The following is a 15718-nucleotide window of genomic DNA, read 5'->3' as shown; positions in this document are numbered from 1 at the left end:
GGGATGTTATGCATCAGAGAGAGGAAGAGGACCAAGCCTCCTGGGATGTTATGCATCAGAGAGAGGAAGAGGACCAAGCCTACTGGGATGTTATGCATCAGAAAGAGGAAGAGGACCAAGCCTACTGGGATGTTATGCATCAGAGAGAGGAAGAGGACCAAGCCTCCTGGGATGTTATGCATCAGAGAGAGGAAGAGGACCAAGCCTACTGAGATGTTATGCATCAGAGAGAGGATGAGGACCAAGCCTACTGGGATGTTATGCATCAGAGAGAGGAAGAGGCTTTCAAGGCAAATGTCATCGCTAGCTCCCTAGTGACATTAGTTGCTAATGTCATTTGAGCGCCCAGGGCTCCCCTCTCTCCCTCTGCCCCTCTCCCCCCTGGCCCAGTGCGGCTTGGCTCAGTATGGCTCAGTGCTCACTAGATTACCATGTGACCATGGGGTATGTTCTACACTGCCTGCTTATCATGCAGTGTACATGAGGAGTGGAGCGATAATCCAGCTTTAGTTTAAACTACCTCTGGAGCCAAACAAACATTATCAGGGATTTCTGCCTGCTGCCCTCTGGAAACTAAATGCTCAGGAAACATTCAGAGTGGAAATATTTGGATGAAAATGGTTGATGTTTGGGGATATTTAGCAAGGATATAACACCCTGTGGGTGGGAAAAACTGTAGAAGGGCAGAGGATTGCCAGCAGATAGTGTAATTTTGTACCTTTATTTAACTAGGCAAGTTAATTACGAAACAATTCTTATTTACAATGACGGCCTAACCCGATCACGGCCGGTTGTGATACAGCCCGGGATTGAACCAGGGTCTGCATTGACACCTCTAGCACTGAGATGCAGTGCCTTAGACCGCTGCGCCACTAGGGAGCCCTATTCCATGTGTGTGTGTAAAGTTTGTGTGTGTGTTTATTTTACGGCGTGTGTGTTGGTGGAGATAAATATTGTATATATGTATGAGGTTTTATATCTGGTTGTGTATGAAGATGGGTGTGTACACAGAAGCCTTTTGCCCCAGCTGTGGTGGCCTGTAGCTAAAACCCCCTACACACACACACACGGTGGTGGTACTGAGAGGACCACTGTCCCCACGGGAACCTGCTGGTTAATTAGATATCGACCCACTGGAAGTGTGTGTGTGTGTGTGTGTGTAGAGGGAGGTTGTCTTCTGTGTTGTTTTGTCTGGGATAATGTTGTTATGGTGGAGAGAAGTGCTTAGCTGTACCAACAGGGTCAGAGGTCAATAGGGGCTCAGGTGTCCAGCGAGATGTCAATACTCAATATGGGCTTTTAAGGCTGTAATACAAATCAAATCACATTTTATTTGTCACATGCGCCGAATACATCAGGTGTAGACCTTACATGGAAATGCTTACTTACAAGCCCCTAACCAACAATGCAGTTTTAAGAAAATACCTTAAAAAAAATAAAAAAATAAAAGTAACAAATAATTAAAGAGCAGCAATAAAATAACACTAGTGAGGCCATATACAGGGGGTACCTGTACAGAGTCAATATGTGGAGGCACCGGTTAGTCGAGGTAATTGAGGTAATATGTACATGTAGATAAAGTTATTAAAGCGACTATGCATGGTTAATAAACAGAGAGCAGCAGCAGCGTAAAAGAGGGGGGGGGGGGGGACATCAAATAGTCACTTAGAGAGACTCATGATCGAACGCAGGCACAAACAACAAAAACACACATCATATGTTTTACTATACTTGTTGGGACCTAAAATTGATTTCCATTCAAAATCCTATTTTCCTTAACCCCTAACCCTAACTCCTAACCCTTACCCTAATTCCTACCATACCCTATTTGCAACCCGAAACCTAACCCCTAAGCCTAAAATATTTTTTGTCCTCGTATTTCCTGTATCCACTCTACCTCTCTCTGATGATGAGTAGCACTGATGCTGTGTAGATAATGTGGCCAAACGTAGTATTCCCTCATTGGCAGCGAGATTCATCACTATGTCCTAGTTTGGAAGTTTAACCAACAAACAAGATAGATGACACGTCAGTTTCTCACCCAACAACAGACCCAGAGGGCCTCCAGAGAGACGACAAAGGGAAGGAAGTCCTTTAGTGGGTGTGGGGGTTGTTACAGTGGTAAAACAATTATATTAACAGAGATAATTGTGGTAATAATGGTCTTCCCATCTGTCTACACACACACACCTTGAGCAGAGGAACCAGGGTGGTGTGTGTTGTCTAACAGGTGTGTGTGTGTCTCTCTCTCGTGTGTGTGTGTGTGTGTGTGTGTGTGTGTGTGTGTGTGTGTGTGTGTGTGTGTGTGTGTGTGTGTGTGTATTTCTCTCTTTCTCGCTATCTCTGTGTGTGTTACTGTGTGCGTGTGTGTGTCTCAGGAAACATGTAATCATCAGCTTAGATCTCCATTCAGTGATTGATGCTTAAATACATTTTAATTACACACACACCTCCTCTGCTTTGATCTCTACTTCAGGAAGAGCACTAACTACTACAGCTAGTTCAGGTATTTCAGATAATACAGTACATTCATACTTTTCTAGTTAATTGATGATGTGATGTACTGTTAAACTTCTAAGTGATGATGTAGTGGCTGCTTGGTCTCAGTGTGTGTGTGTGTCTTCAGTGTCTCGATGCTCTCTCTTTTAGTCTGACAGACAGTACTTCCTCACTGTCCTCCTTAAAGGAATATTAATGTTACACTAAAAAAGGTAGATCCGATTTGTCCTTCATCTCCCTCAAATCCCTGACGGAAAGAAACCGTTGTCAATATGGGAATGGGGCCTCGTGTGTGTGTGTGTGTGTGTGTGTGTGTGTGTGTGTGTGTGTGTGTGTGTGCGTGTGTGTGTACATATGTACATGCATGTGTATTTGTATGACCTCACATATACAACTTAAGTAGTACTTTATTAAAGTATTTTTATTAAGTACTTTACATACTTAATAAAAAATACTTTAAAGTACTACTTAAGTTGTTTTGGGGGCATATTTGTACTCAACTATTTATATTTTTATAATATACTTTTTACTCCATACATTTTATCTGACATCCAACAGTCACATTTTGAATGCTTAGCAGGACAGGAAAATGGTCCAGTTCTCACACTTATCAAGAGAACGTCTCTGGTCATCCCTACTGTTTCTGATCTGGCGGATTCACACATGCTTCATTTGGAAATGATGGCTGAGTGTTGGAGTGTGTTCCTGGCTATCCATAAATGACAAAAACAAGAAAATGGTGCCGTCTAGTTAGCTTAGTATAAGGAATGTGAAATGATTTATACTTTTACTTAAGTATATTTGAACAATTACATTTACTTTTGATACTTAAAGTATATTTAAAACCAAATACTTTTAGACTTTTACTCAAGTAGAATTTTACTTGATGACTTTTACTTTTACTCAAGTATGAAAATGTGGTACTTTTTCCACCACTGCATGTGTGTGTGTGGCTGGGCTCACCCCTGGCTGTTTTCCTTCCAGAAATAGCAGCCTGATTGTGAGGACTTATTATCGAATGGTGATTTAACCTTTTACTGCAGTGGGCTGAATCAGAGTCACGCAGAGTGATTCTTGGTAGCCTTAAACAAATCTACTTTGAAACAAAAGTTTACACCTCGCACACATGGTTATGGGCTTACAAAAAGAGGACACCTGTACCATGTCAGATATAGAATTGATTTTATTACATTTTGAGTTTGCATCCCAATAGTACACTTTATATACGCCACAGAAGACTGAAATATAACAAAACCGTTTGAAATAGAAAGACCGGATTTTCGGCTGGATTTTTTAAATAATGTTGATTAATTGTGAAAAATATGAATAACATTCCACCCGTGAGGCCACTAGGTCACTTGACTGCAGGATAGGGCTACTATTGTGAAGCTCCCATAGAGCAGACTCTTCATGACAGCAGCCATACCTACACACACGCACACACACACACACACACACACACACAGTTGAGATTCATTCATCACCCCACATGTTCCCCAGTGCTGCGTAGGCAGGTGCGTCTCATGTAGTTAGCATCCATAATTCAAGCAAGCCAGCCAATGGACGCAGAGCTAAGGAGTGGGGAGAATACACCCCTGGGGTATAGTGTGTATTGGTAGGGGGGCAGGCGTGCGTGTACACTTGTGTCTGCGCACACATGCCTGCATATAGAGTGTGTCAGAACTCATTTGTCCACACACCTTCCTAGGGAACACTAGGAACTCTCTCTCTCTATGCGTAATTCAATACTCCCCCTCAGCAAGCAGTTCTCTATTGCTCTGGTTGTGTCTGTCGCTCTGGTTGTGTCTGTCGCTCTGGTTGTGTATGTCGCTCTGGTTGTGTATGTCGCTCTGGTTGTGTCTGTCGCTCTGGTTGTGTCTGTCGCTCTGGTTGTGTATGTCGTTCTGGTTGTGTCTGTCGCTCTGGTTGTGTCTGTCGCTCTGGTTGTGTCTGTCGCTCTGGTTGTGCATGTCGCTCTGGTTGTGTCTGTCGCTCTGGTTGTGTCTGTCGCTCTGGTTGTGTCTGTCGCTCTGGTTGTGTATGTCGTTCTGGTTGTGTCTGTCGCTCTGGTTGTGTCTGTCGCTCTGGTTGTGTATGTCGCTCTGGTTGTGTATGTCGTTTTGGTTGTGTCTGTCGCTCTTGTTGTGTCTGTCGCTCTGGTTGTGTCTGTCGCTCTGGTTGTGTCTGTTGCACTGGTTGTGTCTGTCGCTCTGGTTGTGTCTGTCGCTCTGGTTGTGTCTGTCGCTCTGGTTGTATTACACCAATTTTCACTGGGTAAGCCTCTGTTTTTGCTTCAATACAGCGACATAAAACATCAGGAGTGACTGCGTTCATATACAGTATCTATTGTTTCTACCTGTGAATGTTATTTATTTGAAGCTGCCCATTTAATCAATTATCATTATTCAAGCTGCTCTGAGATACATTACAGCGATGGATATGAATTGACATATTCAATATGAATTTGCCTATTGATACAGTGAATATGAAGGTGGTTGATTATTTGATTGATTCTAACCTCTGACCTCTGACCCTGGCAGGCTCCCTGGCCGTCTCTGTCACTGATATGACTGCTCCGGTGGTGGGGTCGTCAGGAGGAGTCTATGCCCTGGTCTCAGCACACCTGGCCAATGTCGTCATGGTAAGGATGTGTGTATGTTTGTGCGTGCGTGCGTGTCAGAGCAGCCCTCTTGTCATGAGATTACTATCATGCTCAGACATTCATCTTGTGGCATCAAAGCAGGGCATTCTAGGGCCCAGTCTATGGATTCCATTCATTCCTGCCTTTCAGCTTTCCCATTTACAAAGAGTGGAAGGGTGTGTCGACTATCTAGTGTTGAAAGTGTGTGTGTGTGTTGCACGTGAGTGTGTGTGCACAGCATAGTGTTAGAGTGTAATTAGATAATTGTCATATAACTTGATTTTCTCCCATTCTGAGGCTGCAAGTAAATTCACCTTTGACCTTAGCTGTGCTCTGATTGGTTCAATCCATGCATACTACCCTACAAGGTTATAACCTTATAAGTAGGGGCCATAAGGCCATACTGCTGTCTATATAATTAGATAGTCCCTGTCATCAAATATTTACACCAGTGGGCCCTTTACAATCCTCGGTGGTTCTTCCTCCTCTCAGACAAATTTCCTACAACACCAAGAAAAGGGAGAAGGTCAAGGGTCATCACATGATGTCTTTGTTGGCTCTGAAAGCTATCATGGAAGGTGAAAGATATGTTATTGTTGTAATCTATGTGTCACTCTGAATGTTGACAGTTCTGTAAGTCTCTCTCTCTCTCTCTCTCTCTCTCACTCACTCACTCACTCACTCACTCACTCACTCACTCACTCACTCACTCACTCTCTCTCTCTCTCTCTCTCTCTCTCTCTCTCTCTCACTCACTCCTTTTCTCATCAACTCACTCTGCTCCTCTCTCCCCAGAACTGGTCGGGTATGAAATGTCAGTTTAAGCTGTTCCGGATGGCCATGGCTCTGGTCTGCAGTAAGTCTGTCTAAACTCTGAAGTTTCTCTATATTCAAATCCTATCTGAGATACCCCAGTCAGTCCCTACACCACTGTGTGACTAGCCACAGCCTGCAGGTAACCAAAACCAACACGCTGTTCATTTGGATCATTAAAAAACAAAGTCGCTAGAGGGAACTCCGGTCTTGCGTACTGTTACAACAAACTTGCTCTTGACCTAGTTCGTACCGTGGTGGATGTAGGTTAGGAGACAGGAAGGGCCCTGTGGCTAGCAATAGACGTTTAGAAAGAACATACCTTACTGGTAAGATTAATGTGAGCAACGAGGACGGGTTTGTTGTGGTCTTAACCTTTATAGTACATAACCAACTTCTTATTTTTCACTTTCTTTCACTATTTTACACTTACAATTTGGCAAGTTACCAAGATTTGTAAGAGATAAACATAGCAGTATTTACAATAAAAAAAATAAAAAATAAATAACAATATCCCTTGTTCACTATGGAAACAGGACAATTACCAGCATTATGGTAACCCTTCTCTCTCCCCCCCCGTCAGTGAGTGTGGAGTTTGGCCGTGCCGTGTGGCTGCGGTTCTACCCGCCGGCCTTCCCGCCCTGCCCCAACCCCAGCTTTGTGGCCCACCTGGGGGGTGTGATGGTGGGGCTCACCCTGGGGGTTGTAGTCCTCCAGAACTACGAGCAGCGTCTCCAAGAGCAGTCTCTATTCTGGATCTTCTTCTCTGTCTACTTACTCTTTGTCCTCTGTGCTGTCTTCTGGAACGTCTTCGCCTACAGCCTGCTGGACGTCCGGCTCCCCCCCACGCTTTGAGCTCCAGAGGTGGCTACATGAGCTGCACCCTCGCCCCCAGCCCCACAGGCCTCCGAACAAGTCTGGTCACAATAGTGCAGGGCTGCATGCTAAGTCAGTTGGGCTTTTCAGAGAAAACTGAGAGGGCCAACTGCGTACCTCAGATCCGATGGAACATAACAATCTAGGTCCAAGACTTCAGAATTTGTATCTTCATTCTAAAGTACTGTATGGAACAGAGTATTGCGGCATCTCCTCTTAAACCCAATGGTGCCTGTAACTGTAAGAAAGAGGTTAATATGACAGTTAGCTTCAATAAAGGACAATTTCATAGGGTTGGAGATTGTGATGATACCCATGTCTTCAACCTGTCATACTATAGTACTGTTATCTGAAATGAAGCTATGAAATGTTCCACTGTTGACATGTTACACTGTACTGAGTACATCTGATGTGACATGGGTTTGTTCCAACTTCCTGATTTTTGTCTGGTTACCTGACTGTTTATACATTCAACGATGCTACGTGTACATTGTTGCCTTTCACAATATGTCTGGCAAGACAAATGGCTAAAGCAGAATGAGATGGGAACTCAAGCTAGATATTTTCAGGGTGAATTGGCTTACGTTTTTGTTGTTGCCTTTGGTGTGTCTTGCTCTAACTGTGTCAAGCACACTTGTCACCTCAAAGCAGTGTGTGTGTGTGTGTGTGTGTGTGTGTGTGTGTGTGTGTGTGTGTGTGTGTGTGTGTGTGTGTGTGTGTGTGAGAGAGAGAGAGAGAGTTCTCACCTATACAGTATGGCATGCACAGTACTGGAGGAGTGGACAGTTTTGGGGGAGTGGACAGTATTGGAAAAGAGGACAGTATCATCCGGGTTACACTGATTTACATTATTTTGTCATGTGCAAATGGAAATGGAAGTTGAAACAAAGATAGAAGTGCGGTTCAAACCCTCTGTGTTCCTGACCGTTGCCAAAACCATCCCTTAACCAATAGCATACAAAATACAGAGCACTACAGAGAACATGTGCTGTTTTAATAATAGGAGAATATGTTGCCTTTTGGGATGAGTACTGGTTGAGTTGAATGTCAGCATTCTCCCTCTGGCACAGACTTATTGATAGGTATTCAATCTTTAACTCTGTTACAGACTGTGGAAATGGTGCTACATGTAAATAGGTCCGTCCCTCCAGAGTTAGCCTTCAGTTAGTACTGTACTGTCAATGCCCTTATTAAGGAGAAAGCTAAGCCATGTTGTATTGGATGCTGTGTTTGCTTCATCAGGAGAACATGTCGCATCTCAACCAGCCAAGGCTCGAATTAGCCTGGTCCCAGATCTGTTTGTGCTCTTACCAACTCCATTGCTGTCATTGTCAAGCCACAGCTGTTTGGCATGACAATGAGTGACATGGAGTTGACATGGCACCAGGAACAGACTGGCACCCAGTCTAGCTCAAGAGTGTACTTTAACTTAACCTCACGTTATGCCGCTTCACACAAAATAAATAATAAGACTGTAAGTATTAACAAATTAATATGTTAACATACAATAGCTGGTTGTTGATTCTTGAATTGGTCTACATTGTGATGTGTAAAATATCCTGTCTATTTAACATTTGTTGATTGTATATAATAAGGTCTATGATACGGAACATAGTGGTAACTGACAATATTTTAACATGTGCATATTTTGTAGATTTGATATGTAAATACTGTACTGGAATACATTAAACTGTTTTTATAATGAAACGTATTCTGACCTCTTGGTGTTATTTATGATTCAACCTGCACAAGTGTTTTGAAAGACCATTTTCATTCAATGCCTTTTGTTTTACTGCCCCCCCCCCCCTCCCCTCCCGCACACAAACACACACACACATACAATAACCCTATTGCACAACTACCCCAGCCAGACAGTTTTTTAGCAACACATTTTAACTGCGATGACTGTTCAGCAAACGGATTGTCTAGAGTAGACTAAGGCCTCTTTCACATAGGCAAACCATGGAGACAACAAGGGACCAATAGAGAAAAGGCCTCAGTGTTGTGAAGATATCTAAACAAACCCAATTGTGTCCTCGCTCCAAACATCATAGTGTCCAGACACACACAGCAGTCTTTCTCTGTGGTCAGGGATCACCCGACCCCCTGTAGTGCAAAGAGACCTCCTCGGACCAAAGCTGTTTTAGTCACAAAACCGGATTAACTTTCCAAATGGTGTTTGGCGAAAGCTCTAGCCTGAGTAGCCAAAGAGGCCTTGGAGAAAACAGTTGATGTCAAAGTAATCAATGAAATGCGTGAGGACATCAATAATGGCTGATGATGTTGAAAAGGCTTTTGACTGACCGTCTTGAGTGGTGTTTTCTATTAAAAACTTTGGAAGCATTCAACTTTCCAGTTGAAGTAATACATGTCATAAAAATATTATATAAATATCCTAAAGCAAGAATATACACAAATAATACAATATCTGAAGAAATTGCTTTAGAAAGGGGCACCGGACAGGGATGTCCTCTCTCCCCCCTCCTGTTTGCACTGGCAATTGAACCACTTGCAGAAATAATTGGACAAGAGGACCCAAACGTAACAGGTATCAGTATTGGTAAACATTAATATATACTAAACTTATTTGCCGATGATCTCCTGATATACCTGACTAATATTGAGTGTAATGCCCCCATTGTTAAAAATATTTCTGGAATACTCTAAAAACTGAAATAATGGCCATAGGAAAAATAAAAAGAATAACTCATGATCTACAGCAATCTGTTAAGTGGACCACAAAAAAATATAAAATACTTAGGATGCTTAATAGGTTAAAGCAAAGAAAAAATACATAAAGATAACTTCATCTCATTACTCAACAACTTGAAAGCAGATCTAATTAAATTGATCAATCTCCCCATAAATCTTACAGGTAGAATACACATCTTTAGAATGGCATTGCTCCCAAAGTTTTTATATTTGGTTTCGGTAATACTAATTACCCCACAGACGACATTCTTAGTATACTTGGCCATAACAGACTTTATATGAGCAAATAAAACTCATTGAGTAAATAGGATAGTTTTACATTTCCCTAAGTCTAAGGGTGGTTAGAGACAAAGTAAAGTCGCTCAAACACGAGACATATGTGGCAGGGTCTACAGTCAATCACGGATTATAAAAAGAAAACCAGCCCCGTAGCGGACATCGACGTCTTGCTCCCAGACAAATTAAACATCTTTGCCCACTTTGAGGACAATACAGTGCCACTGACACGGCCCGCTACCAAAGCCTGTGGGCTCTCCTTCACCGTGGCCAACGTGAGTAAAACATTTAAACGTGTTAACCTTCGCAGGGCTGCCGGCCCAGACGGCATCCCCAGCCACATCCTCAGAGCATGCGCAGAACAGCTGGCTGGTGTATTTACAGACATATTCAATCAATCCTTATCCCAGTCTGCTGTGCCATCATGCTTCAGGATGGCCACCATTGTTCTTGTTCCCAAGAAATCTAAGGTAACTGAACTAAATTACTATCGCCCCGTAGCACTCACTTCTGTCATCATGAAATGCTTTGAGAGACTAGTCAAGGATCATATCACCTCCACCCTACCTGATACCCTAGACCCACTCCAATTTGCTTACTACCCCAATAGGTCCACAGACGATGCAATTGCCATCACAATGCACTCTGCCCTAACCCATCTGGACAAGAGGAATACATATGCAAGAATGCTGTTCATCGACTACAGCTCAGCATTTAACACCATAGTACCCTCCAAAATTGTCATTAAGCTGGACGAGGTCCTGGACTTCCTGACGGGCCGCCCCCAGGTGGTGAGGGTAGGAAACAACATCTCCACCCCGCTGATCCTCAACACTGGGGACCCACAAGGGTCCGTTCTCAGCCCTCTCATGTACTCCCTGTTCACCCATGACTGCGTGGCCATGCATGCCTACAACTCAATCATGAAGTTTGCAGATGACACTACAGTGGTAGGCTTGATTACCAACAACGACAAGACAGCCTACAGGGAGGAGGTGAGGGCCCTCAAGTGTGGTGTCAGGAAAATAACCTCTCACTCAATGTCAACAAAACAAAGGAGATGATTGCGGACTTCAGGAAACAGCAGAGGGAGCATCCCCCCATCCTCATCGACGGGACAGTAATGGAGAAGGTAGAAAGTTTTAAGTTCCTCGGCGTACACATCACGGACAAACTGAAATGGTCCACCCACACAGACAGCATGGTGAAGAAGGCGCAACAGCGCCTCTTCAACCTCAGGAGGCTGAAGAAATGTGGTTTGACACCTAAAACACTCACAAACCGGGGGCAAACTACCTACCCTCCGGACACCTTCAGCACCCGATGTCACAGGAAGGCCAAAAAGATCATCAAGGTAAACAAACCACCCGAGCCACTGCCTGTTCACCCCGCTATCATCCAGAAGGCGAGGTCAGTACAGGTGCATCAAAGCTGGGACCAAGAGACTGAAAAACAGCTTCTATCTCAAGGCCATCAGACAGTTAAACAGCCATCACTAACATAGAGTGACTGCTGCCAACATACAGACTCAAATGTCTGACCACTTCAATAAATGTAATATATGGATTCAATAAAGTCACTTTAAATAACGCCACTTTAATAATGTCTACATATCCTACATTACTTATCTCATGTGCATATCCTGTATTCTATACCATGCACTGCACCTTGCCTATGCCGCACGGCCATTGTTCATCCGTGTATTTATATGTACATATTCTTATTCCTCCCTTTACATTTGTGTGTATAAGGTAGTTGTTGTGAATTTGTTAGATTACTTGTTAGATATTACTGCACTGTTAGAACTAGAAGCACAAGCATTTCGCTACACTCACATAATCATCTGCTAACCATGTGTATGTGACCATTTTTATTGTTTTTACTTCCAGACTTGGAAATGTATCAACTCGCCTCCCAAGCCTTTTACTTGTGACATATTGTTAAATGCACTAAAGAGGAAGAAAGGGTACATATTGAAGATTGCGCACGTTCATCCTCAGAATCGTTTCACGTGTCTGTTTTCAAAGGATGGAGCTGAGAACATGAACAACTTCACAATTAAGAACACTATAACAATATGAGGGACTTCTATTTAAGTCAGAAAATTATACTCATATGATAGATAACATATACAAAACCCTGCAGAAAGCCTATCTCTGACAGATATGACAGAATTACAAAGTCATTTTGGAGAGAACAATGTACAGTCATTGCCAAAAGTTTTGAGAATGAAACAAATATTAATTTTCACAAAGTCTGCTGCCTCAGTGTCTTCAGATATTTTTGTCAAATGTTACTATGGAATACTGAAGTATACTGTAATTACAACCATTTCATAAGTGTCAAAGGCTTTTATTGACAATTACATGAAGTTGATGCAAAGAGTCAATATTTGCAGTGTTGACCCTTCTTTTTCAAGACCTCTGCAATCCGCCCTGGCATGTTGTCAATTAACTTCTGGGCCATTGATGGCAGCCCATTCTTGCATAATCAATGCTTGGAGTTTGTCAGAATTTGTGGGGTTTTGTTTGTCCACCCGCCTCTTGAGGATTGACCACAAGTTCTCAATGGGATTAAGGTCTGGGGAGTTTCCTGACCATGGACCCAAAATATCGATGTTTTGTTCCCATAGCCACTTAGTTAACACTTTTGCCTTATGGCAAGGTGCTCCATCATGCTGGAAAAAGCATTGTTCGCCACCAAACTGTTCCTGGATGGTTGGGAGAAGTTGCTCTCTGAGGATGTGTTGGTACCATTCTTTATTCATGGCTGGGTTCTTAGGCAAAATTGTGAGTGAGCCTACTCCCTTGGCTGAGAAGCGACCCCACACATGAATGGTCTCAGGATGCTCTACTGTTGGTATGACACAGGACTGATGGTAGTGCTCACCTTGTCTTCTCCGGACAAGCTTTTTTCCAGATGCCCCAAACAATCGGAAAGGGGATTCATCAGAGAAAATAACTTTACCCCAGTCCTCAGCAGTCCTATCCCTGTACCTTTTGCTGAATATTAGTCTGTCCCTGATGTTTTTCCTGGAGAGAAGTGGCTTCTTTGCTGCCCTTCTTGACACCAGGCCATCCTCCAAAAGTCTTTGCTTCACTGTGCGTACAGATGCACTCACGCCTGCCTGCTGCCATTCCTGAGCAAGCTCTGTACTGGTAGTGCCCCGATCCCTCAGTTGAATCAACTTTAGGAGGCGGTCCTGGCGCTTGCTGGACATTCTTGGGTCCCCTGAAGCCTTCTTCACAACAATTGAACCACTCTCCTTGAAGTTCTTGATGATCCGATAAATGGTTGATTTAGGTGCAATCTTACTGGCAGCAATGTCCTTGCCTGTGAAGCCCCTTTTGTGCAAAGCAATGATGACGGCACGTGTTTCCTTGCAGATAACCTTGGTTGACAGAGGAAGAACAATGATTCCAAGCACCACCCTCCTTTTGAAGCTTCCCGTCTGTTATTCGAACTCAATCAGCATGACAGAGTGATATCCAGCCTTGTCCTCGTCAACACTCACACCTGTGTTAACGAAAGAATCACTGACATGATGTCAGCTGGTTATTTTGTGGCAGGGCTGAAATGCAGTGGAAAGTTTTTTGGGGATTCAGTTCATTTGCATGGCAAAGGACTTGGCAATTAATTGCAATTCATCTGATCACTCTTCATAACATTCTGGAGTATATGTAAATTGCCATCATACAAACTGAGGCAGCAGAATTTGTGAAAAATAATATTTGTGTCATTCTCAAAACTTTTGGCCACGATTGTAGACATTTTCAAATATATGCAACAAAATGTTGACCTAAAAGCTTTTGGGCATCAGAGCAATGTTGAGGGAATGCAATTTGAGTCAGAAACAGATACTCATATGATAGATAGGTCCAGTAGCAATTTTGGAATGTAAATCTTGGTGGGGCAAACAGAAGAAAATGGGGGGTGGGGGGTGCATGCAAGGGGGGGAAGGGGGGGTGCATGCAAGCAAAGCCTCTAGACAACACAACACTAACCAATACATTAATTGTATTATAAAGGTGAAAAACTAATGGCCTACATACCTTGCATTCGGAAAGTATTCAAACTCCTTGACTTTTTCTACATTTTGTTACGTTACAGCCTTATTCTAAAATTATTTACATTGTTTTTTCCCCTTGTCAATCTACACACAATACCCAATAATGACAAAGCAAAAACAGGTTTTTAGAAATGTTTAGAAATGTATTCAAAATAAAAAGATGAAATGGCACATTTACATAAGTATTCAGACCCTTTACACAGTACTTTGGTGAAGCACCTTTGGCAGTGATTACAGCCCAGTCTTCTTGGGTATGACGCTACAAGCTTGGCACACCTGTATTTGGGGAGTTTCTCCCATTCTTTTCTGCAGATCCTCTCAAGATCTGTCAAGTTGGATGGGGAGCGTCTCTGCACAGCTATTCTCAGCTCTCTCCAGAGATGTTCGATTGAGTTCAAGTCCGGGCTCTGGCTGGGTCACTCAAGGACATTCAGAGACTTGTACCAAAGCCACACCTGCGTTGTCTTGGCTGTGTGCTTAGGGTCGTTGTCCTGTTGGAAGGTGACCCTTACTAGTCTCCTAGTCCCTGCCGCTGAAAAACATCTCCACAGCATGATGCTGCCACCACCATGCATCAGCCTAGGGATAGTGCCAGGTTTTCTCCAGACATGATGCTTGGCATTCAGGCCAAAGAGTTCAATCTTGGTTTCATCACACCAGAGAATCTTGTTTCTCATGGTCTGAGAGTCTTTAGGTGCCTTTTGGCAAACTTCAAGCGGGCTGTCATGTGCCTTTGTACTGAGGAGTGGCTTCTGTCTGGCCAGTACCATAAAGGCCTGATTGGTGGAGTGCTGCAGAGATGGCTGTCCTTCTGGAAGATTCTCCCATCTCCACAGAGGAACTCTGAAGCTCTGTCAGAGTGATCATCGGGTTCTTGGTCACCTCCCTGACGAAGGCCCTTCTCCCCCGATTGCTCAGTTTGGCCGGGTGGCCAGCTCTAGGAAGAGTATTGGTGGTCCCAAACTTCTTCCATTTAAGAATGATGGAGGCCACTGTGATTTTGGGGGCATTCAATAATGCACACATTTTTTGGTCCCCTTCCCCAGATCTGTGCCTTGACACAACCCTGTCTGGGAGCTCTGGGAGCATCTTATAGCTTGGTTTTTGCTCTGACATGCACTGTCAATTGTGGGACCTTATATAGACAGGTGTGTGCCTTTCCAAATAATGTCTAATCAATTAATTTACCACAGGTGGACTCCAATCAAGTTATAGAAACATCTCAAGGATGATCAATGGAAACACGATTCACCTAAGCTCAATTTTGAGTCTCATAGCAAATGGTCTGAATACTTCTGTAAATAAGGAATTTCCGTTTTTCATTTTTTAATACATTTGCAAAAATGAATAAAAAGCAGTTTTCACTTTGTCATTATGGGGTATTGTCTGTAGATTGATGAGGGAATTTAAAAAAATCTATTTTAGAATAAGGCTGTAACGTAACAAAATGTGGAAAAAGTCAAAGGGTCTGAATACTTTCCCAATGCACTGTAAACCTGTCCCAGCAGCAAATCGCAACAGCAGTCCCAACACATAACCACTGCTACACCTGGCTATCAGTGAAGCCTTGTCTGGTATCCAAACAGTTCACTCAGACTCATTTACTGTCTTTAAAAAAACATAGCTTATATGGCATACTTGCTTAAACAAATGTGGTTTCTACTGACAATTGAGATGTTGAAACAATGGCATAAGGGGACGACAAGGGGATAAGAGGCTATCTGCATTTTCGATTAAGACATTAATGAGCGAGCTAGGACCGACGCAGTCAATATAACTATTTGTTCAGCACTTTTGAAATGTACAGCGACACCATTCAGAACATGGGCCGT

The 15718-nt window shown here is 43.2% G+C and overlaps 1 protein-coding gene across 2 annotated transcripts in view; it reads left to right on the top strand.

Moving 5' to 3' along the window:
• The window catches only part of LOC139370361 (rhomboid-related protein 3-like), a 53185-nt gene extending 44649 nt beyond the window's left edge, over positions 1-8536 (top strand). Inside the window, exons 7-9 of one of the 2 annotated variants that reach the window (XM_071109797.1) lie at positions 5040-5140; positions 5936-5996; positions 6537-8536. In XM_071109797.1, coding sequence (XP_070965898.1) covers positions 5040-5140; positions 5936-5996; positions 6537-6808 — 434 coding nt within the window. In that variant the 3' untranslated portion in view covers positions 6809-8536. The remainder of the gene's footprint in view (positions 1-5039; positions 5141-5935; positions 5997-6536) is intronic. The other variant, XM_071109798.1, reaches the window with a different exon arrangement.
• Positions 8537-15718: the final 7182 nt, after the last annotated feature.

Source organism: Oncorhynchus clarkii, chromosome 17, assembly GCF_045791955.1.
Source record: "Oncorhynchus clarkii lewisi isolate Uvic-CL-2024 chromosome 17, UVic_Ocla_1.0, whole genome shotgun sequence".
Classification (NCBI taxonomy): Eukaryota; Metazoa; Chordata; class Actinopteri; order Salmoniformes; family Salmonidae; genus Oncorhynchus; species Oncorhynchus clarkii.
This window is presented reverse-complemented; position numbering and strand designations above follow the sequence as displayed.